At 35.2% G+C, this 23,185-nt stretch overlaps 1 protein-coding gene across 3 annotated transcripts; it reads right to left on the bottom strand.

Annotated features, from left to right (window-relative positions):
* Positions 1-2: 2 nt before the first annotated feature.
* On the bottom strand, positions 3-21,980 carry alpk2 (alpha-kinase 2). Of its 3 annotated transcripts, XM_015338787.2 has the most exons (13): positions 21,902-21,980; positions 19,746-19,867; positions 18,973-19,075; positions 16,803-18,279; positions 10,512-13,062; positions 9,541-9,688; positions 6,921-7,048; positions 6,763-6,798; positions 5,955-6,235; positions 5,196-5,284; positions 4,275-4,492; positions 2,849-2,897; positions 3-2,660 (listed from the first exon to the last, which is right to left on the bottom strand). In XM_015338787.2, the coding sequence occupies exons 1-13, from the start codon at positions 21,910-21,912 to the stop codon at positions 2,453-2,455; spliced, it is 5,421 nt and encodes a 1,806-aa protein (XP_015194273.2). In that variant the 5' UTR covers positions 21,913-21,980; the 3' UTR covers positions 3-2,452. The 3 variants fall into 3 exon arrangements, with proteins under 3 accessions (XP_015194273.2, XP_069043095.1, XP_069043096.1); XM_069186994.1 differs by lacking the exons at positions 18,973-19,075; positions 21,902-21,980 and having other exon boundaries at positions 19,746-19,831; XM_069186995.1 differs by lacking the exons at positions 3-2,660; positions 2,849-2,897; positions 4,275-4,492; ... (1 more) ...; positions 5,955-6,235; positions 6,763-6,798 and having other exon boundaries at positions 6,961-7,043.
* Between the last annotated feature and the right edge of the window lie 1,205 nt (positions 21,981-23,185).

Below are 23,185 nucleotides of genomic sequence, written 5' to 3'. Positions count from 1 at the left end.
TGTCCATTTTGTAATGTTTATTTATACTGTTTATAAGTCTCTCTATGTGTGTAAAACATAGTTGCGGTGATGCAAGACCAATTTCACAGTAATCATACAATCAAGTACTATTGTATCATAAATCATCGTATCTTACTCAATTTAATAAGGTAGTATATTATATTTGGCATCACATCTTATTAAGGATAATGTTCACTTCTAATATTTAATACTTTCCATGGGTAGTAAATCATCTTTTGTATTAATAATAATATAATAATAAATAATAAACTTTATTTTATATAGCGCCTTTAAAGGTGGCTTCTCAAAGCGCTTTACAGGATGACAATAACAATAAATAAGAAGACTACAACAATAAATAAGAAAATTTCACAAGACAGGACACAATTATAATTACAACAATACAACAATAAAAATAGGGGAGACCGTGGAAGATGGTATTAAGAAGAGCAGAGGGGTGAAGAATGGAACCAGTTAAGTAAAGGCTTTTCTGAAGAAGAAGGTTTTGAGTCTGGATTTGAAGGAGTTTAGAGAAGGTGACTCTCTAATATCCTTGGGCAAAGAGTTCCAGAGCTTGGGGGCATAGCAGGAGAAGGCCCTGTCGCCCATACAATGTAGACGGGCTTGGGGGACAGTAAGGAGGGCAGAATTTGAAGAGCGGAGGTTGCCAGGTGGGGAGTAGGGCGATAAAAGTTCAGACAGGTATTGAGGTGCCAAGCCATGTAAAGCCTTGTAGGTGAGCATGAGGATTTTAAAGTCTACGCGGAATTTGACCGGAAGCCAGTGCAAGGACTCCAGGATAGGAGTAATGTGAACACTTGTACTAGACCTGGTCAGGATTCTGGCTGCTGAATTTTGGACATACTGCAGCTTGTTCAGAGTAGATTTAGATACACCAGGGAGCAGAGCATTGCAGTAGTCAATTCGGGAGAATACAAATATGTTGATCAGCTTTTCAGCCACAGTTAATGATAGCATAGGGCGTAGTCTTGCGATATTTCTAAGGTGAAAAAAAGATGTTTTGACAGTATGCTGTACATGTGGGTCGAATGTTAAGCCAGAATCAAATATAACCCCAAGGTTTTTCAATTTTGATTAACAGATGCATTTACTACTGTATGCTTGTATGTACTCCTTGCACCTTCAGATAAATCCATCCATCACTTTTCTGTTTCATTCAATTTAGGGTCCCAGCACCTTGAGGCAGGAATGCTAATCATTGTGCCAATGTGCTGTCCCCTACATATTTTTCACAGCTCAGGGGTCTGGGTGTCTGTCTGTGTGGAGTTTATATGTTCTCTGTGTTTTTATGTGGGGTTTTGCTGGGTGCCCTGGTATATTACAGCCTTCCACGCGTTAAGTATGATTGGCAATTCTAAATTGACTTCTCATTGCTAACTCCACCAAGAACAGGGATATCTCCCCACCTCATTAGTTCACAATTAGGGGAGATGTGTCTTCTCCCTTATGCCTCATTTGCAGATTAGGACTAGACAGACAGGCCCTTTAACATATTGGAATATATTGTCATTCAGTCTGAAAACTGAAAATTAATTAATGAAATAACAGGACAGCACTGTATGAATTGCTTATTAGTGTTAGCAAACTATAATCTATGTTACTAATATTTATTTAAATATTGTGCAGTACAAAACCCAATATTTAAAAATATAATTTTGTAAAAAGTATACCAAATAAAACACATCTTCTCATGAAGTCCAAATTTTAAAATCTTCAACTGAGGCACTCATGCAGTAAAATAATAGCTGTTTATTTGTAAATGTCATACAGCAAAGGGAAATGTCATTACAGTACATTTCAACATTACTTAAAAAAAAATAAAAACAGCATATGCTGTACTGATACTTGATGGAGCATGTGTAAATTAGCAGTTCAACTTAAAAAGACCCATAGACACAGCATTAGGCAGCCATTCAGTATAAATTTCTTATAAAACACACATTAAGATTAAGATGTTGGATGTTGTACATCTACACTGATGGTTTGCCAAGCAGTGGAACATTTGCATCAGTATTGATCAAAATTCATCCCTGCTGATACAGTACATGCTAATCAATGCATCAGGTGAAAAATCCAAATTAACGTAGTACATGAAGCTATAGCGCCTGTCATTTTAAACCACTTATTCTCACAGATTCTGATTAGAATTAGTACTACTGTAAATGACCTCAGCTAAATTAGTTCCATCCCCACAGATATAGAAGATTGTAAGACATTTCTTCAAAATATACTGTACATGAAACATTATAAGGAAGGATTATATATTGTACCGTAAGTGCAGAACATCAGTATCAAAAAAGATTTTTTGATAGAAATTAGGGAATTACAGGCATGTGAGAAGAAAGGTCACTCAAGAATTATTTTTTAAAATGTAAAATTGTTATAGTTTTAACTATTAATACCAAGTTTTAACTATTAATACCAATTATTCTCAGGATTTGCTCTGGGGTTTGAGAGTGAAAATGATTTTCTTTGTGGGCTGTGCCAGTGGTTTTGGAGCAGGTGCTGTTCTTCTTGACTTTTGTTGACTGAGTTGTAAAGGCTTAAGCCCGAGCATTTCACAGAACCTATTACACTGGTGGAGAACTTTGAACTGGTCAATGAAGGATGTGGCACAGTTGCCTTTGAAACCCTTGAACCTAAAAAACAGAAGCAAAATCTTATTTCAGAAATCAGCATTACCGTACACGGTTGATTTCATGACTGATAAACAATACAACCACACAGATACTTTCTGATATAACATAATAAATGTACTTTTAGTTTTGTTCCACATGATTTCTGAAGTCAGCTAACTCTGGAATTCAGACACTTCATATAAACTTACCCTTTCTTACAGGTCGCTATTCCAACATCAGTTAACTTCATCCCCACACCTGTGAATGAAATATGTTTTATTTAAATACATTTACAAACTAAAGAATAAGGGCAGAAAATAAAACGAGCCTAATAACCCTTTAGCTCCACTGGCTGGGTCCCTATTGAGTGACACCGGAGGCCTGGGTTCGAGTCCCCAGCGGTGGGGGGCTGACTTGAGGTGGCAGTGGTGAGGGTGCATACCCAAGTGAACCCGAGAGTGCTACAATAATTTGGGGGTGGACCGGTGGCACTCTGGCTAAGGATCTGTGCCTGTGGCCAGAAGGTTGCCAGTTAAAATCCTGCAGCCAGCAGAGGAATCCTACTCCGTTGGGCCCCTGAGCAAGGCCCATAACCCCAACTGCTCCAGGGGCGCTGTACAATGGCTGACCCTGTGCTCTGACCCCAAGCTTCTCTCCCTGTCTGTGTGTCTATGTCTCATGGAGAGCAAGCTGGGGAATGCGAAAAGATGAATTCCTAATGCAAGAAATTGTATATGGCTAATAAAGTGATCTTATCTTATCTTAACCTGTTTTAGCATGTGCTGTATGACCTTAACCTTGGGTGGCAGCAAAATGTGTAACATACAGTATAGCTCATTGTTCCTCCATCTGTAAATACTAAAATCATATGATATATACCAGTCTTATTCTAATTTGCATTCCACCAGAGTTGTTACATTATTAAACTAATTATTTGCTCAGGAAAATCTTTTGATTAAGGCATCCAAGACTTCCAAGTATGTATTACTTATGATAAACAAAGCTACCAGATTCTGTCTGTTGCTGGCTCTGGAAAGTGTACCCAATAGAATACACCATAATGTCTGCCACATGGTTATTTTATTAATCTTGTATGATTTGCATAGTGACATTTTCACTTCGTTCTATGATTAAATTTACTGGGATTTGATTTTTTCGATTGAGCTTAGAAAAAACAGTACTGTAACAAAGAAACATAACACAACAGATGCTTTTTGAAGATGTTGAAGATCTCATGATCTCTTACACTTCCTAAAAATGTGTATTTTGATTTACGAAATGGTAAGAGATTTTGTGACAAACATCCCTTGGATTTTTGGCTTCTTTCTGCTCTCAAACAGCAGACTGTATTAATTATTTGGATGCCCAGTGAGACTAGAAATGACAAGTCACAAAGTAAGTTTTCTTTTCTTCTCAAAGCGAGTTCCAAGGACATTTGCAAAGAGATAGATTCACACTTTTGTAAATCACCCTGATGTGTGCCTCAGAGCAGGACAAATATATGATCTGCAATATACAAATAAACAAATGCAAACCAGCTAGGAAACTGGAGTGTCAATAAATATATTTCTTCCTTTAAATGACAGACCTTAACGTTTCTGAAATATTTATTATGTATGCTAACTGAAATTTTACCTTGCATATCTGTGATAAGCAGGTTACCCTCTGTGTTTTGGTAGACCCAGTGCTGGAAGGTACAGCATTTCTGCCCTGCATCTGAATCTCTTCTCATCAAGTTGATTTCCTTTCCGTCCTTCACCGAATATTTCACAAAGTCTCCAATCAGTTCCTCTTCTAGTGTGGCATATGGGATTTCATTGGTAGGGCGGTGAACAAGGTAAATGGGAATGATCCTAAAATAAAAATTAAAAATGACTGTGAAAACCTGCTTATTCATGAGACTTTCAAAACGAACCTGGAGAGAGGGGAAATATTCAGGCTACATCTCAATCTACAAGTCAAACATTTAAATCCACTATGAAAGAGGCACACCGATGTGCATTTTGCATCCTCTAATCATTGTCTTTTTCATTCCAACTTGTTTTACAGTATGTTGTACTTATTTCAAATGAAAATAAACAACAATAAAATATTACGAAAGACGCAAAATAACAAGCAATCTGAGTGATACCAAAAGCATATTGTAGAGATAATAATTCTAATGATCAAGAAATCATATGTGTACCTCCAATCTTCAATATAGTTCCAAAGTGGAAACCATACAGTATATTCAGGTACATTAAGCCATATGCTGCAATAAGTCAGTATCTTATGTTAAAGGTCCAAAACTTAAAAGCTAACATATCAGATGATGTCTCATTGATGACATTGATTAATTGATGACAAATTCATTTTACAGTTCACTACTGTATACAGTATCTTGTACTGTATACTTCAGCTCATACATTTCAAAAAGTCTTGAATTTTAAATCCTAATGGATTTAATGATTGGGTGACATTTTGATTTCTTTTTGATTCTAGACCACACTAGATTACAGTACAGTATGTCACATAATGCTGTCAAGGCTTAGTTGCTAAATGTGGGGATGTACTTACTCAGGAATATCTCCAAATCCTTCTGTAGACATGGCAATCTCTGTATATGCTTTAAGGTATTGTCTTGCTGTGTTCTGCACATGACACTCCTAAAGCAAAAGAAGTTTAAAATAAAATTCAATTTAAAATAATTTATCAGCATTCACATCTTCTTTAGTATTAGTTCTATTCATGTTAAATTTAACATCAGGACCTTGTTAACCCTTTTATGTTTCTTAATGAAAGATGAACAAAATGTAATGTTACCAAAACTCTTAATTAGGATTTTTAACTTTTTACATTACTCAACTACCACATTCTACAACCTGCTTTTATGTACTGTATGTGCAAGCAAAGTGTAAAATCCCTTGGTGTAGTAACATTTAAAAAATCTGGATAATAAAAACAAGGAAACAAAGGAATTAAGGTAGAATCTTTGGGTTCATAAATTTAATTGTGAGCATGTACAGTAAATGTTGGATTCCTTTAAACTTTGCAAAGTTTAGATTTTCCTAAAGAACCATTTTAACAGTTTCCCTCTTTTAAATAGATTAAATTTGCTACTGACTAAAATCCAGTCCAAAACTTTGACCTTTCTGCAGACCACCAGATACTAATCCATTACCTGATGTTTATCAGATTAATGTTTTTGGTTTTCATAGAAACTCCTATGATATACTGTACTTGCTTTGTAATTTACACTTGGCCAGTGAGGTGAATTACTAGTTTAATGTGGGTCAGTTCTTTGTAAACAGGAGTACAAGTGCAAGCAGTATTTACCTCTACAGCTAAGTCATAGTTCTTCTGGACTAATTCCTCATTGGTTTTGGTCCCATAGCTGATGGAGTTGTGCACTTTGAGGACACAGGGGTGCCCAGGGTGAAACAGAGACTTCAGGCCATCGACAATCGTTGTCCTGAAAGCTTTACGGTGCATGCCCTCTCCAAAGTGGTCCTCTTCTGTAGTAATACTGCCATACTGATTGTCTCCAAAATACTGGTCACTTAGAAAATCATCTCTGAACATAAGCTCAGTACATTTAATGTTTTCTCCTTCTGCCACTATAGATAAAAGAAATACAATTATATTTTTCCATTAGTAGTAATTTAATCCTTTATGAAAAAAAAAATCACAATTGTGTGTCATAAAAGACCAAAGGATCTTCAAAAGCAACACATTTGTCACCCAACACATGTTTAGGTTCAAGTAAATTTAAATTTCAAACACTAACAAGAACTTTTGGAGCTCTTTCCTGTTTAGCAGTGTTGCACTGTATTACTTCAACCTACAGTAGATCCAAAAATATGGGTAAATGAAAAAAACGTACTCAAATGTTATGTCTCTACAGATCTGCCTTTTCAAACTTCATAATGACTTACTTTAAAATGGAAAACCTATTGTTTTAGTCTACAAGCTTTTATTTGTGATGCTTAAAGTTTAAATTGTGATAATTTTGCATCCAGAGCGTAATTTCACTGCATTTTCGACTTGTGCTCCTATGAGCAAGCATGTTTCTAATTTAAAAAAAACAGAAACCTCACACTCAGGGCCCTCAGTGATTTTTATAACTTGGTAAAATATGGCTTACCTTTATGATTTTGACAAGGGATGAGCTCATTCAGTGCTAAGAAAGAAAATAAAAATTAAAAGGATTTTGTTTTTTAAACAAAGCCACAAAGTGAATAGTTTTCTTCCATTAAAAATCAGAAAATGAAGAAATGCAATGGCAATTATGAGGATTCTTACCTTCTAAACTGAAGCAGTAATCTAAAGACACATTTCCGAGAGAGCTTTTGAGCTGGCACTGGTAAATTCCTACGTCTTTATTGGAGGCTTTTACAATTGTAAAGAAGACTGGGCTTTCATCACCTGTGCTGTGAAGAATGAGAAATGAATGTCTGTGAGCTAAACAGCCTAATTTTCCCAATAAGATAGACCTGTACTTTTCAGTCTTGGTCTTGGGAAATCACTATGTCCCAGAGTCTCTTTGTGTGTCTCAAAGCCAGGTTCTATTTTTATTTTAGGAGTATTTTAAGCTTTTCTTTAAGGTCTTAAAAGCTGAGTTGTGTTAATAATTATCCCTGCCTATGTCCAGTTACTGTATCATACACTGATCACCTATTAAAGAGAGTTTTGTTAGTCAGAGATAAGGGGGCAAATTCTTAATTAGGAGGTTGAGGAGAGACTGTATAAAGTTCTGTATTCTGAAGTTGCTGGGAAGAATATATTTTAACAAGGTCATTTGTTAAATGAGAACCAAAAAACAGGAACAGTGGTCTGTCCAGACCAAGTACTGACACACACCAAAATGTAGGCATATACAGCAAATTACAGTATGTTGTGAGCTGTGAGGGTACTTAGTGATTCTAGATTTTCTGAGTGCAAATTGAGAGGTCTTATTTTCTTCCTCTACCTCTAAACACAGAATTATCTGTGTATTTCTGCTCTTCCAAAACCTTTTATAGAGACAATCTCAGCTCTAGACCAACTAGGCATGCTGAAGTGATTTATGCTGCAATAATGACGCAGCTGGTGCAGTGCAATAACAATGTGATGTCACCACTGTCCCACAGCGTGGATATTCAGTTCTACAATATCTGCAGCAACACACTCCCATATATCCAAAATATGTAATTCTTAACACTGCTAGAATTCGCTCGCTTGAATCTAGAGCAAAATTAAATTAAAAACTGAATTTGTAAATATGTCATCTGGTTTGTTCATCTAAAAGCAGACCTATCCTCCCCTTATCTTATTCTTGTGCTTTTCCAAATATCACAAAATCCCATTTTAATTAACTATTGACGATATCTGAGGCAAATGGGCCAAGGGAGATTAAAAAAGGCTTCACTGGAGAAAGCAGTATTCTCTGAGAAATGCACATTGGAATGTATTAAAATAATTTATTCTTATAAATTATTAAGCACACTGCTCAATTGGCCTGAGGTAGATCAATATTAAGCCATTTGAAAATAAACATTTATGATTCATTATATTACATAATGTATGTTTTTGCATGATTTTTTACTCCCACTAAATCCAGTCATGCTTGAATCACTACCTGTAAGCGTCCCTCAGTACTCCTGCCAAGCTGCTCTAGTTATCATCAGAAACTTTATGAAAGAGCTCCCTCAAGTGATAGGAAAGGATATCTCTTTCAATAAAGTCAAAAATATATGTAACATATACTGTATATGTATGTAAATGCACCATAAAAATTGCGACCATATTATGACTTGCATATTTTTTCAGGTATATTCTTGCTATCATATTCATGTAATTGTATGAATCCTTTCAAAAGGATACAAAAATCACATAATAATATTCAAATCAAATGACATAATAAGAATACTTTTTAACTTCTGGACTCTCCTGAGTCTCTAGATGAAAAAAGTAAATACAGTTTTTATATGGGCCTGCTGGCATGATCTTTGAAAACGGTTATGTTAAAAGTGGATATTTTCAATCCCTCTGGCTTTTGTTGTTTTTAATTGACCGGCTCCACCAGCTTCACAAATCGGTCTGTTTCGGTCATTTAAAGGTACAGGTGCAGCTTTTTCTTTGTGACTGTTTTTCCTGACAGAAGTAAAAAATAGACTACTAAACCAGTGTCCATTTACTAAGGGAGTCGTGCAAATAAACATATTTACAAAAGAAGATTAAACATACAACAAACTAGTTTCTCCAGGTATACAGTATTCACATATACAGTAGCAGATTTAGGAATACCACATACTGTACCAGGCCTACAACTTGCCAAACTATGTTATACTGTAGAACACAGCACAGACTAACAAGTCAAAGACTGATTAGTACACCACCACTACCAGACGAAAATACATTAAGCTTCACCCCAGCTCCCCTTGATGGACAGGTAAGACACCATTTAAACCAGAGGGGCATCAGGTTCTGTAACTTGACAAAAACTGACAGAGCACACGGGACACAAGGACTATGATAGTGGATCCTCAACAGGTAAAACACAAAACAAATAACAACAACAATGAAAAAATTCAACACACAAATAAGAAAGTCAACATTAATAATAACATGACAATGACTATGTGTGAATATGCAAAATCTTTAAAATCTTTTCATGTGTTCTGGGATGATGAATAATGATGAACTCATCATTGATGACACTGATGAAACATGGTGAATATAGGATTATGACTGATCCCATAAGAGGTCGAGTAATATGATACATACTGTACCACACAGAGGGCATGCAACACGCCTTTTCTTCCAAGAAAAGCAATAATATCTTGATTTCCAAAGGCTATATGGTAGGTAACAAGCTTGTGTGAAATGTTTTGTGTTGCTTTAAAAGTAATTTATTTTCCATTAATTACAATATCTATTTTACCTTCTCTCTACTTCAGCCAGAACAGACCCATCTTTAATCCATGTGATGGAACAATCAGTATGGATGTTACCAAATTGGCAGCAGAGACTGATGTTCCCAGAATCCTCCAGGTTTCTTTCTGCTTGGATGTTCTGCAGAATATTCGGGGCTAAGAAAATACATACATTGATTGATCTTTTTTCTATTTCTGTCAAGAGAGAAAATTACACTGAAAACCTGTACAATAAAAACCACCCATTATGTGTTTTATACACATACAGTAAACATGTCTGAGCTTTGATATAATTTAATCCTGGTGTCGAATTAAATTGTTTCAGTTCACAAAGAGCAACATGTTCTCTGACAAAATGGAAACATAATAAATACTTGAAATATCTTTGCTCACTAGTTCAATTAACTAAGCTCAGCTGAAATGAGCTGCTCGTAGGAAAGTCTTATAATGCCTACACTTCCATGAGAATAAAAAATAAATATTTTTGCAATAGTTCTGCAGAAAGGTACCCTTTATACAACCATTGTAAAAGCTGAGTAAAACATACAGTAGTAGCTCACATAGTAGTAAAATGATTCAGCACAGTATGCAGGGCAAAGTATGAAACTGAAAAAGTATGGCACATGCAGCGAGCCAAAGAAAAGTAAATGTGTGAGAAAAACAGCATGAATTTCTATTAGGGATATCTCATGGGAAAAAATATGGAACTGCAAGAATGATTTTTTTTCCCAAAGTAATCATTTTGTATTTAGAGTTTGTGTTTTAAATGCTCAGCAAGAAAGCTATGGGAGATTCAATATTTGGGAAATATTTTTGAATATGATAGGAGGCAACAAACTCTTGTACCATCTTATCCTTATCACTAAAACTTTTAGGTAGTTACAAATATATGTGTTGCTTATTTTATTCCTTATTTAAATGTGAAAAAGAAATTCTAGCAATCCTATTTCTGAGAGTGACAACTAGAGTTTTTCCTTACTTTTCTCTTCCTGCTGCTTCTCAGTGTGTGGTTCTTTATGGGTTTTTTTGTGGGTCATCTCTGTTGATGCTTTTCTCTCATCCTTCTTTAGTTGTCCAGAATAATCATTTTTTCCCAATTCAGGCTTCTGACACTCCACTTCTGAAGTATCTTTGTCAACTCCTTCATCCGACAAACGAATGCGCTTGGCCAGTTCTTCATTATCTTCATTCTGGACTAAAGATGCTGTCTGAATTTCTTCTTCTGATATTAAATTCACAGAATTCTCCAAAATAGTGACCTTTTCTCCTGCCCCCAATGTTTGACTGACAATGTTTCTGACTGACAATTGATTCTGTGCATTGTGCAAATGAAAGTGTTCCTTTCTATGAGCAGCTGTCATCAGATTTTCATTGTTTTTCTTCCCCTGTGACATTGGTTTTGCCTCCAAAGCTTCAGGTTTCCCCTTAGAGGGTATTACTTTGGGCTTTTCTGCTTCCACTGAAGGCAACCCTGGCTTTTTGTAGTATTGATGTGAATGTTCTATGTTGTCTATGTTTACCGGCAGTGCCCAATTTTTTTTCTTCCTGCTATGAGATCTATGAGTGTTTTTTTCTTTTTTCTGAGTTGATAAACTAGTCTCTTTTTCTGGTTGGACTGGCACACTCAGTTTATTATTTTGCTTACATATTGCTGTCTTCCCACAGATAGGTATCTCCTCATGGAATCTGAGAACTGCCTCAGGATCACAAAATTTCTCTTTTTCAAGGAACTCTCTTTCAAAACCAGACTTTTTTGCTCCATTCAGAGGCCTACCAGCTGCTGTTTCAAAACTAGCTTCACTCAAAGGACATTGCTCAATTGACGTGCACATGGCAAAAGATTGAGGATCATTATTCACCTGATGTGAGGCAGTTTGTAGAGTTCTGTCCAGATTAATGGGTTTTAATATATTGCTGCCATTTTCAAAAGATATGTCAGTAGGATTATCTTTGGATTTTGGGGTCGTTTTCTGAGGCAGGTGGAATCTTTGTTCTTGTTCCTTTCTACTGTAACTTTGAGCACCAATGTAATTTTGAACATCGATATTTAGAGGTTTACACATTGTTTTCAATGGTTCAAGTGAAATTTTACTTGGGTCTGTATTTTTTGTAAGTGTTTGAGATATTTCGGTAGTTTCTTTTTCAGCACTGTGACTAGACCAGGTTTCTGTTGACTGTTGAACTCCATTCTCAGCTGTTGCTTTCCCTGAGTTTACTTCATCAGTGTAAATGTACTGAACCCTGTTGTGCACTTGATCAACTAAAATAGCATCTTGAGGTTTAGAGGAAGTTGAGCTTTCATTTCCTGTTGTGATTATTTTTTCTGTTGAAGTCATTTTTACTGCACTGTGAGAGCCTTCAGTTTCATGTGTCAGCACCATTGAATCAGAAACCATAGTTACATCCTGTATTATTATACAATTTTTCTGTTTTTCAACTTTTTGGTCTTTTTGATGACAATCTGGTACAAATAATGTCATATGTACAAGACTATCTTCCTTAGCTGTAGTCAAAATGTCACTTGTTAATCTGATTACATCTGAAATTTCTTTGCTGACATTGCTAAATGCATGTATACATTTATTTTGCTTGTTGTCCAAATCATGAAATTCCATAGTTAAGACAGGTTTGCCTGATGCAATCTCTTTTTGGCAGGATGAATCATCACATAATGATTTTTGAAATGTTGCTTGAGCAGATGCCAAACCTAAAAACTGACACTGGTCGAAGAATGTGTTGTCTTTGTAACAAAGGTTTTGATTTTGTTCAAGTATGGTGTCACTTTTAGATTCAGCATCGGCAGCCGAAGAACATTTGTCCTCCTCAGAAACATGCTCAAAAAGAGCATGAGTTTCAGTCTCTTCAGTGCTACGTTCACTTTTCTTATGAATCTGAATCCCCACAGAACCAATTTCACCTTCATTGAAAAAGCCTTCTGGCACAAGCTTAGTCCTTAGTCCAATTGTTTGATTTGAAGTTTCTAAATTCTCATTGGCTTTAAATAGTACTGGACAGGAATTTGAGCACATCTGAAAACCATTCACTAAACCCTCGCTGAGGTTCTGGTCCCTATCCAAGCAACCTCTACCGTAAGGAGACATTTCCTGGTAAAGGGGAGTTGAAGGTTTCTCTGTGGAGTCATCCACTTCAGACTTTAAAAACAAACTACCATTTTGTTTTTGAGAATCTGAAGTAGACATGAAATCCTTCCCTTTCCTTGGAGCTCCTTCTTCATGGTTCAGGTATTCTTCAGGGACATGTAGTTTTTCTGTTTTAACTGCAGAGACAATGATGTCACCATCTGAAGCCTCTCTAGGTAATTGAACCTCCATGCTGGAGACTGTTCTTTGAGAAGAGTTATCCATATTTCTTTTCTTTCGGTGGATAAGATCCACAGGAAAATGCTGGCTGATGTCTTTGTCAGACTTCCCGGGGCCATTGTTTTCTTCTTCTCCTTCCTTTAATTCATAGTCTAGACAAGGATCTGTAATGCTGGTTTCACTATGCCTTATGGTATTACCAGCCTCACCCTGTGGGAAAAAAATAGTTATCTTAATTTTCTTTAAGTAAGCAATATAATATTTAGAGATATACTTGGGAATTCTAATTAATGTCTAATTAATTCTAATTAATGTCTAATTAATATTATGTATGTTTACATAACACAAGTTTACCCTAAAAATAAAATAAATTAAGAAAACATTTTCTGATACACATTTTTGCTGCTGTAAAGTCACTATAAACATTATAAAAACAATGTACAGAAACAGCTGAATAGATGTAAAATGGATCAAACCTACCTGACTAACGTTAGTACATTTTAAAAAATTCTAATAAGAAACAGACCTACAAAATATAATTTCTCATTCTCCCATTAAATGATTAAGCTTAATATCTATCAGAATACTGTATACAGTCTAGATATACAGATGATCATATGGTTTTACTAAGTGTCACCTTAAGCACATTTCAGAAAACATCTAATTTTGTTTTCATGTTCGACTAAGAAAATCCTCCTATTAATATGAAACTAATGTATTTCCAAGAAATGTACTTCTTGAAGAAACAAACATGCTGGAGAATCGCTGGCCTTGGTATGACTTCACATACAAAAAATGGAGTAAAAGAACTTTAAAAAATTCATTCAAAATAATTCAAAATCAGAACCAGGGTTTGTGCCAAAACCCTCCTTTGAAAAATTAGTTGCATTAACAATTAAATCACCCAGCCTGTATGAATCCCTTAAGAGATTACAGAGAATGAGCAGCAAGCAGTCAGACCTGACAGGAAAATGAGATAATACCAATGATTCATGAAGGGTTGTACTGGTGAGTCAGATATTAATTAAAAATAAATGTCAGGAAACTCATCAACATTTACATCTTAAAGGCAATATATATTTACTGGTTGCAGTGGGTGAAAGCTCTTGGTAGTTTAAAATTCTGAATTAAAGTTCTTTTTTTCTTACTGAAGAAAATTTTCGTTATACAAGAAAATGCTGTATTATTATAATATGTTAAATTGAATAGAATGTAACAATCACTTCATTTAAAATAATCTCTTTGATCCTTTCCAATCTGGTCTCAGACTATTACACATCAAAGTAACTCCCCTTGTTAAAGTTACTAATGATATTCTTATGGCAACTGTCTCTTGGTCTCTATCCTAATTCTTCTATGACGTAGAAGTGATCTTTTAGTCCTAGACCTAGAAGTGATCTTCTAGTCCTAGATCTAGAAGTGCTGGTTTTGACACTGTTAAGAATGGCATTTTACTCTCCCGTCTTGGCACTGTATTTGGAATTTTTGACATCACTCTTAAATGATTCAGCTTTTTTTCAACATGTTGTTTCTCTTTAGTTCTGAAGTTGGGTACGTTTTGGAAGTTTGGTGTTCCCCAAGGCTTAATGGTGGGTCCCCTGCTATTCAGAATCTTAATATTTCTAATTGGTCATATATTTAAATGGTGTGGTCTAAATTATCATTTATACATTGATGATACTCACTCTGTGTCCATACTAAACCTAACACTGAAGTAGCTCTCTCTACACTCTCTAATTTGATCTCTGATATAAAAACCTGATGACTTAAAATTTCCTTCACTTAAAGTGACAAAACTGAGGTCATGCTACTTGGCACCTCCCATGACCTACATAAAGCTGTAATACTGTAACCATATTTGTAACCATAACTGTGGATGGCACTGCACTTGAATTTCACTTAAAATTGAAGACTTTAGGGTGATATTCGATCCTTGCTTGATTTTGACTCTCATGTGCATAATATTGTAGTAATATTCCTCCATCTATGAAACATCACCAGACTGCATCCTATGTTGTCTTGTACTGATGCAGAAAGGCTAGTAAAACATTTGTTTTTTCAAGAATTGTTTACTGATTACTGGAATGCCCTGCTCACTTACGTCACTAAACCCACACTTAACAAACTCCAATATATTCTGAATTTGACAGCAAGAATCCTAAACAGGTCATAATGTCTTGGAGTTCTTGCACTGGCTTCCTATTAGATTTCTAGTCAACTTCAAAATCCTCATGCCCATCTACAAGGCTCCACATGACCTGGCACCTTAGGACCCATCTGACTTATTATCTTTCCACCTTGCTACCTTTACCTTGCTACTCAGGTCTTCTACATGTCCCTCAAGCTCATTTACATTCTGTGGGTGAAGGGCCTTCTCTGGTACACCCCAAAGATCTGGACCTTTATTCCCAAGGATATCAGGTATACCTACGCAGATGGTATTGAAATCTAGACTCAAAACCTTTGTTTTCCAAAAGGCTTTTACTTAATTAATGTCTGTGTCTGCTCCAATTTCTAACCTCTGCTGCACCTTAACCACTTGTCATTCTTATATGCATTTACAGTTCTTTGTAATTTGCTATCCTAATAACTGTTTCTAACCCATTTGCACATTTTCTATTGCACCCCCTCTCTAATTCATCATCATACTTGCAGCAGCTCCCTCGCTCATTCCTTGTTCTTATGGCCAGAATGCTGTTTCCTCAGCCAATTAAGTTAAGGTAACAAAACAATTAATCCAAGTCATGCCTGTGATTCTCATTGATTGCCTGTGATTCTCATGCTCAATTTTAAAATGGGATGATGTTACAGTTTACATTTTTATACTGTATATCTATTTCAGTGATGCAATCTCTCTTGATAAAGAATCAAAATATGGAATTTGAAGCTGTGTGTCTCTCTTGTCAAGTTAAAAATAAAATCATCCATTGCATGTCTTGAAGGACACTTAATTGCCACAAACCAGATGACATAAGTGGAAACTATGGGGTGGTAGCATTTGAAATTGAGATCAGGAAACCCTATATTTACACAAAAGGTTGTGGGAGTCTGGAAGAAGCTACCTAACCATGTTGCTAAAGCTGATATCCTAGCTTTCTTAAAAGAAAAAGCTGCACATGATCCTCAGAACACTTAGCTATTAGCAGTTAAATGTGCTAGAATGTTATTGAATGACTTTTGTATGCTGACTAAAACTAATTCCCTACGTGATTCAGAAGATTGGTTACACACTACAGAGTGGATGGAACCTTTGTTCATTAGTGTCTTGTTACGCTCATCAGCTGTTCTTGGTCTCACCCAGTGTATAAGTGCTATTATCTTCAAGCCTGCTCTATAATTAGGTGGCATTTCTGTTTATCTATGGCTTTTTCAAAACATCACATTTCCTTCACAGCAGCTGTCACTCTCAGACTATTTTGCACTGTGTAATCAAAGGACAAGATAACCCCACCCTCAAGGCTGAGCACCAGTCACAGAAAGTTACTCTTGAAATTACAACAGGCTTCCATGGGACTTCTCTATATTAAGCAATAAGGTTAAACATAGAGAAATGTCACCATTGCAATATTTCAATGTTTTAAAATGGTAAATGCTAATTTGTGCTGTAACTACCCATTTGTACTAAACCATATTTTTCAACACAGTAGCTTAATAAATCAAAGCAATATATGTACATTTACTGAATACAAAGTACAGAATGAGGAAAAAAGACAGTAGCTTGAATCTGTTAATATTGTATTGTGGTGTTAGACAACTGAAGCAACTCAATTTCTTTTAAAATTCTGATGTGGAAGCATACTGTATAGGATATCAGGACATGAGACCTGTTATTAGGCATACTGTACTGAAGCTTTTGAACTTACCTGATGTTCTACATATATTGTGCATTCAAATATATTTTTCTTATACTCATCAAAAGTGTTATAAGAAAAGATTTTAGCCTTCGTTACCTTGTTTGTCTGCTGTAAAAGAATGCATCCTGTGGAGGCACTGGTAACTAAAGCATTGTCACTTAAAGTTGTGTTTCCCACAGATCTAAGATGTTCACAGGAACACATCACTTTAGTCATGTCCCATTCACAGGGTTTCTTAGAATCCACGGTTCCAGTCTGAGACAAGCGCATCTCCTTATCTGTATAAGTAATCCCAGGGCAATATCCCTCTGAAAATGATCCAGCGCTGGCCCCTTTACCTCCTTTTGATGAGCACCAAGCTTCTGTTTCACCTTTCTTGATCTTTAAATTGGGTTTTAAATTCTCTGTGTTTACTGACAGTCCCTCAGTCATCACTTTAGTACTGGGTTGTATACTTTCTTCTCCTGCCAAGCCATTATGCTCCTCCTTGTTCTCTTCCCTTGTGTCAATGGCTGGGTCTTTAATTGCCATAGATTCCAGTTCTGCTGCTACAGAAGGCAAGCTGTCTGGACACTTAGTGGCTGTGTGAACCATCACAGAGCGTCTGGCTGGACAGCTGTCCCCAGATGGGTCTTTTTGAACAGATGGCTTCCACAATCTTGAGTCATCTGCAGGGAAGCCAATGGTATCGTCTGTATCCTCGCTGTAATTTGACACTTGGGGCTGCATTATATTTTCTTTAAGGCTACCAATCTGACTTTCATTCAGGCATAGGTCATCATCAATGCCATCACTTTCTTTTAAAGGTGGCAGCTCATGCCCTTGCAATCTAGCTTGCCACAATGCATTAGTGTAATCTGTCATGACATCAGAGCACTTTAAGTCGTCTAGAGCATACTCATCATCTTCATCTTCTGAGATAAGATGGGAACCCAATGAGAACTCATTAGAATGATTGCAACCTTTTTTAGAGTAAGCATGTATTAAAGGCTTCCTTTGGGCCCCAGTGTACTTGTCAGCTATTTCACTTACACCAACAGGTGGTCTAAAGCCTGTCATAGCCCCTGCTAAATCACTATTTTCTTTCTTCTGGTATGGTGTAGTGACTGAAGTTGTGGAGTTGCTTTTTAAGACATGGGCATCAAAGTTACTATTAACCATGTGATTCTTTATAAGACTTTTTGTAGTTTGTGCAACAGCTTGTGGTCTAGCAGTAGGATTAAAATGTTCAGTTCTGCTTCTAATTTTGCTCAGATTACTGAATTCTTTTGCGGTTTTCTTATCAGCCATCGGATGAGCCACATCTGATTCAGACTGAATCTTGACAGAAGCCATTTCATCAGCAGCTGCTCTCTTTATAATGTCCCCATTTTCCTTGTGAGTGGCTGCCTTTTCATGATGTTTGGCAGTCTCAGCTTTGCGGCAAAGCAAACTTTCACTGTGTTTTTGCTTCAGCCGATGAAAAATATTATTTCGTGTCAAAGAACCGACTTCCAGTACAGCTGAACAGCTGGCCATCCCTTGGTTGTTCCTTGCAGACACCTGGTAAAGGCCTGCATCCTCTTCTGTGCACCTAAATGCAAAAAAAACAGGAGAAAGTCAGGTCAATTGAGCTCCTTTCACACAGATCTTTAGTTAATAATATAGTATATGAATGCATGTTATTAAGAATTATGGTTTTCAAAGTTTATGTACAGTCACCTTATTTTCCTTTAAACAGCAATCAACATACTAAAGCATGTTTTTGTTGTTCTGATCAGAGGAAATCTATAATTTATCTGTAATTCAAGTGCTATGATACTCAGCCAGCGGTATTTCTTGAGATACATCAATAGGATGTCATTATGAACACTTTGGCACTTATTCTAAAATACAATATAAACTATTTTCCATCATAAGTGAATCACTATAACAATTCAAACATACACCGTAGCTATAATCTAGGGTTTTTATGATATACTGTATCAATCTGACCAATTACAACTTTTCCAAATACCTATCAAACCTTTAGGACAATAAAAAACACATTTTTCTACTAATTGTAATTGAATTTCTTATAGACCAAAACGGAATACAGTAATATACCAATCAGGTTATTTTATCTGACTAAAGTAGTTTTGTACAAAGTAGTTTTTAGAGGCAAAAAATAAACATACAGTACAAAAAGCATTATTAATGTTTTCCATACTGTATGTTTCCTGTAAATTTCAGTTACTAAATGTCATGATAAAAACAAAGAGAAATGTATCCTCCGAACGTCATTTACTTGTACAAATGAAGAATATGAATGCAGTTGTCCTTTAAAATTCCACTTAAATTGTTTAGGATTTGCCCATTCTTGTACCAGGTGACAGTTGGCTCAGGGGAGCCTGTAAAACAGAGAAAACCATAAGCATAATACTTACAAAGACACAAGAACAACATGATACTTCACATTTTCTATTATGAAACCAAACCCACAGTATTTACTAATTATAAGAGGGCTAAATATTGAGCATAGAATAGAATTAAACTACAAAATCTATTATCAATTAATTAGACTTTAATGTTGGGCACACATTTCACTACCTGCTGTAGAACTGTGATAATGGTGAAGTAAGATTGGATAAATAGCAATCAACATCACAGGGGTGAAACACATTTTATTTTTCCTTGTCAGAAATAAAACATTAAAATACAACACTAAAAAACTATTTGTACTATTTAAAATAGCAGGTCATGTCATGAGTTAATAAGAGAAGTTTCCACAAACTAGTGTGGAATTATTTAAAACATAAAGTGCATCATTCATAACATTTTCACTTCTAATTGCAACAGAATTCCAAATATCTTATCAGGAACATGACAAAATATTTTAATATAGCTTTAAATATAATAAGGATTTAAAAATACTGCAGTTTTCCACAATCGCATTGTAAATATATAACAACACAGGATTAATTACATTTGATTGATTGCATCTCCCTATAGAATGAGTTGTAATGAAATGTATTCATCCAAATCCAAGTTCGAAATGAGGTTTGAAAAGGTTGATTTTACCAGATATTGTACAAGTTAGTTGAACATCAGCATTTTCTGGCACTGCAAGACTTCTGAGGGGCACGATGAAGTGAGGTGAGGAGAGGTCAATCTCTTTGTCTGCCATTTCACCTTCATAAAACCTAAAACAATGTGATTTTTTAAAATGGTGAGTTCAATTTGAATTACATTTTAAATAAATCCATACTACGCAAAGAGTCATTGTCAGTCCTGGCATTATATACAAATTAATTTCTATACGTGGTATTACAATATAGCCTAATAAGTACCCTGGCCCATACTTTTACGTATTCTGTTGACAGGGATTTAAACTGTAACACTCAAAAATAACAATAAAGAAAATCCACTCAAGCACAGTGAGTTGAGTGGAAAAAGTTAAGCTATAAGATAAGTCCCAGAAAACACCAATATCAATATAAAATGTTAGGAAAGAATTTGGGGCAACTGTAAGTCATGTCAGCCTGTTGCATGCATTGTACTGTATGTTAGAGGGGGCAAAATAAAATATCAGTTGTTTTGGAAGGCATTAAAAAATGGTGCTTTCGGAAACCTCTATGTACATACAGTAAGTGGATGTAAACACTACTCTCTAAGCTTCTAAGCTTTGACTGGACCCTTTCTTGTTTCTAAAGCTATATTATTTAATATAGTCATAATATTCTACAAGAACTAAATTGAGCAATAAATGATTAACTATTGTGCACAACCCTCCTATAATTTTTAAATATAGCCCTGGATCTTGATAAATTTAGATAAATATTTCTAAATCATTTAAGCAGATTTTTGCAGTTCTGCAGTTGTGAATATCATGTTGTATGTGACCATAATAAAAAAAAATACCATTAAATTATTTTTCACTGTCATGGGGTTGTGTAGAATATTATATAGCCTAGTTGATTAATTTAGCTGACATTTAACACATGTTTGATGAAAGCATTTATTATTTAAACAAGAAAAACAAATCAAAGATTTGTATGAATCAAAGACATGACATAATTATAAACTTTGTAAGAAGACCAGTATTCTATATCAGAAGTTCACAAAGTACAGGATATAAGTGGAAGTGCAAATAAGATATACAGTACATGTACAGTGTATACATTTTGTTAAATAAAACTGAATAGTGGGTATGTACACCAGTATAACAATCAGTGTGGGTATGAAAGCAATGGAAGTTATTATTTACAAAATACAATATACTGCCAATATTATATTAAAATAATACAAAATTGCTTGCACAGTATAGCACCTTTGTGAGGGAACATCAGCAGCAAACAAATGTTCCTTAGTGGTCTCCCATCCCAGTACTAGCTAAGCCCAAACATAAATTCTGACATCTGATGAGATCAGGCAGCAAGGTTCACATTGCATGATGAAGATTATCATCAGAAAGCTATTGGATTACATACCTGGAAAAAAAATCTGATTCTAATCCCCTTGCATGAAGAAAAACTGAAACTTGATTGTAATTTCCCATTCTAAAAATCGGTGTCAGTGAAAATTCAGTACATACTTAATAAAGCTAGCAGATATATACAGTAGCAGATATAACAAAACTCTCCCTGCTCTTAAATTTTGTATTCCTTTTACATCCACCTGAATAACAGAAAAATAATGTTTCTTATAACTAAAATATCTACAATTCTGACAAGAGAACACATTTAGTGTGAATTCAGCAGAGAAGCAGACCCCACATATTTGAAAAGTCTACTAATGGACTGAAATCTAAGAATGTATCATGGTGATATTTTCTTGACTTAAACTGGGAAAAACATTTGTTTACATTTTAATATGTACATGCATATTTTGATGTTTTAATATCCAATTAATACTGTAAGACATCCATCAAACAGTGACAAAATAGACCACATACAGTATATTTTGTCTTACAGTAAATTCAGTTTTAATATACAGTATATTTCATTAAAAGTCTCTGTGTTAAAGAAAGACATTAATTAGAGTTAATTACCGTCCTAAAGGGTTTGTAGTCTTCCTATTACTGATAGATTAGTCAAGGGATGGCTAATGATAATCATTTTGTTTAATATTTTATGAATCAAGTCACATAATTATTTTCAATATCTACATCACCACATTGGTTTTAAAAATAGAAGACTAATTACACTTAAGGACATTAATAGATTATTTTTACATACCTGTTTTTCATCCGATGCACTGATAATGCACTGAGTGATGATATAGAACGTGGAAATATGTCAAAGCAAAACTGTGGGTCTGAATCTATTTTTAACTTTTTCCCCCCCAAGTACAAAGTTGGGTTACCTGATAGCATGAACATGTGCTATTCCTGAACCCTCATCATCACAGATCTATATTTATTCTACCTACATGCCTGCGAACATGCAAAAATTGTATTCCTGTGGTTTTGTCAACAACATCAAATGGAAAAATGTTTTTCCTTATAAGACAAAGATTTATAAATGTACAGTATGTTTATGTCATTGCATATTGTACCTATGGATAAGGAGTAATTTTTTTTATTTTAACATTTAGTTTTGGATCATTTGGTTTAATGTGGTAAATGTGTGAAAGAAAAGCAAAAACAAGGCAACATGTAACAGACATTTACAGTAAGAGAGAGGTCATTAGAGGTAATGTTATAACAGAGCTATGCTTGTATTCTTTTCAAATTGTTGTTTTTGTATATTACTTTAACTATGTTAAAAAATCCCTTTATTGGAACCCAGAATTGTGTCATATTTAAAGCAATAATTACTTCATATTATTTTCTTATTATATTAAACACAGACATCATTCGTCACTGTGGTCGAATCATTGAGTTATCTGGATGCGTCTAATGACATATATCAAATACCTCACCTACTGTATCACTTATAAAACATGTTCTGTTTTGTGTGATTTCAAAACAACATTTAAAAAAACTGTCTCCCTAAAAAGCTATGAATTGGCTTCATCACTTGCAGTGTGTTCTCCCCACAGATACAGTAGCTGATGTGTGGTGAGTGTACTGGCACACTATGGTGGTCAGTGCATCATCCAGGTGGGGCTGCACATTGATGGTGGTGGAGGGGAAGTCCCCATTACCTGTAACGCTCTTTGAGGGGAGTGTCCAGAAAAGCACTATACACAGTACTAAGAGTAAGGAATTATTATTATTAGAAGCTGTAAGTGAGTTTCTAAAAGAGCTACAGTATAATGAACATTTTTCCATTTCCATTTCCATATTGCCAGATTTCCATAAATAACATACTGTATACTAGAACACATTTACTGGAATCAATAAACTGGTTTTGAAAGCATTTGCTTTTGCTGCTGTTAGTATTAGCTATGATCAAATTATGTTGTGGGTTTCTTTACAGCCAGCTGGAAAGTATTTCTGTCTGTTGGATGCAAAAAAAAGATAATTTATGAAATGATTAATACAAGGCTGTGTTCCATTAAGAAAACAAAACATTCAT

Source organism: Lepisosteus oculatus, chromosome 3, assembly GCF_040954835.1.
Source record: "Lepisosteus oculatus isolate fLepOcu1 chromosome 3, fLepOcu1.hap2, whole genome shotgun sequence".
Lineage (NCBI taxonomy): Eukaryota > Metazoa > Chordata > Actinopteri > Semionotiformes > Lepisosteidae > Lepisosteus > Lepisosteus oculatus.
Note: the sequence above shows the minus strand (reverse complement) of the source record. Positions and strands in the feature narration are given on the sequence as shown.

Bases quoted from the DNA above. Each gene is read 5' to 3' on its own strand.
- alpk2 (XM_015338787.2), bottom strand. The intron at 7,049-9,540 runs GTAAAATAGATA...CATTCTTCACAG, and splicing joins CTGGCTGAAGTAGAGAGAAG to CACAGGTGATGAAAGCCCAG. The intron at 6,236-6,762 runs GTAAGCCATATT...TTTTATCTATAG, and splicing joins CCCTTGTCAAAATCATAAAG to TGGCAGAAGGAGAAAACATT.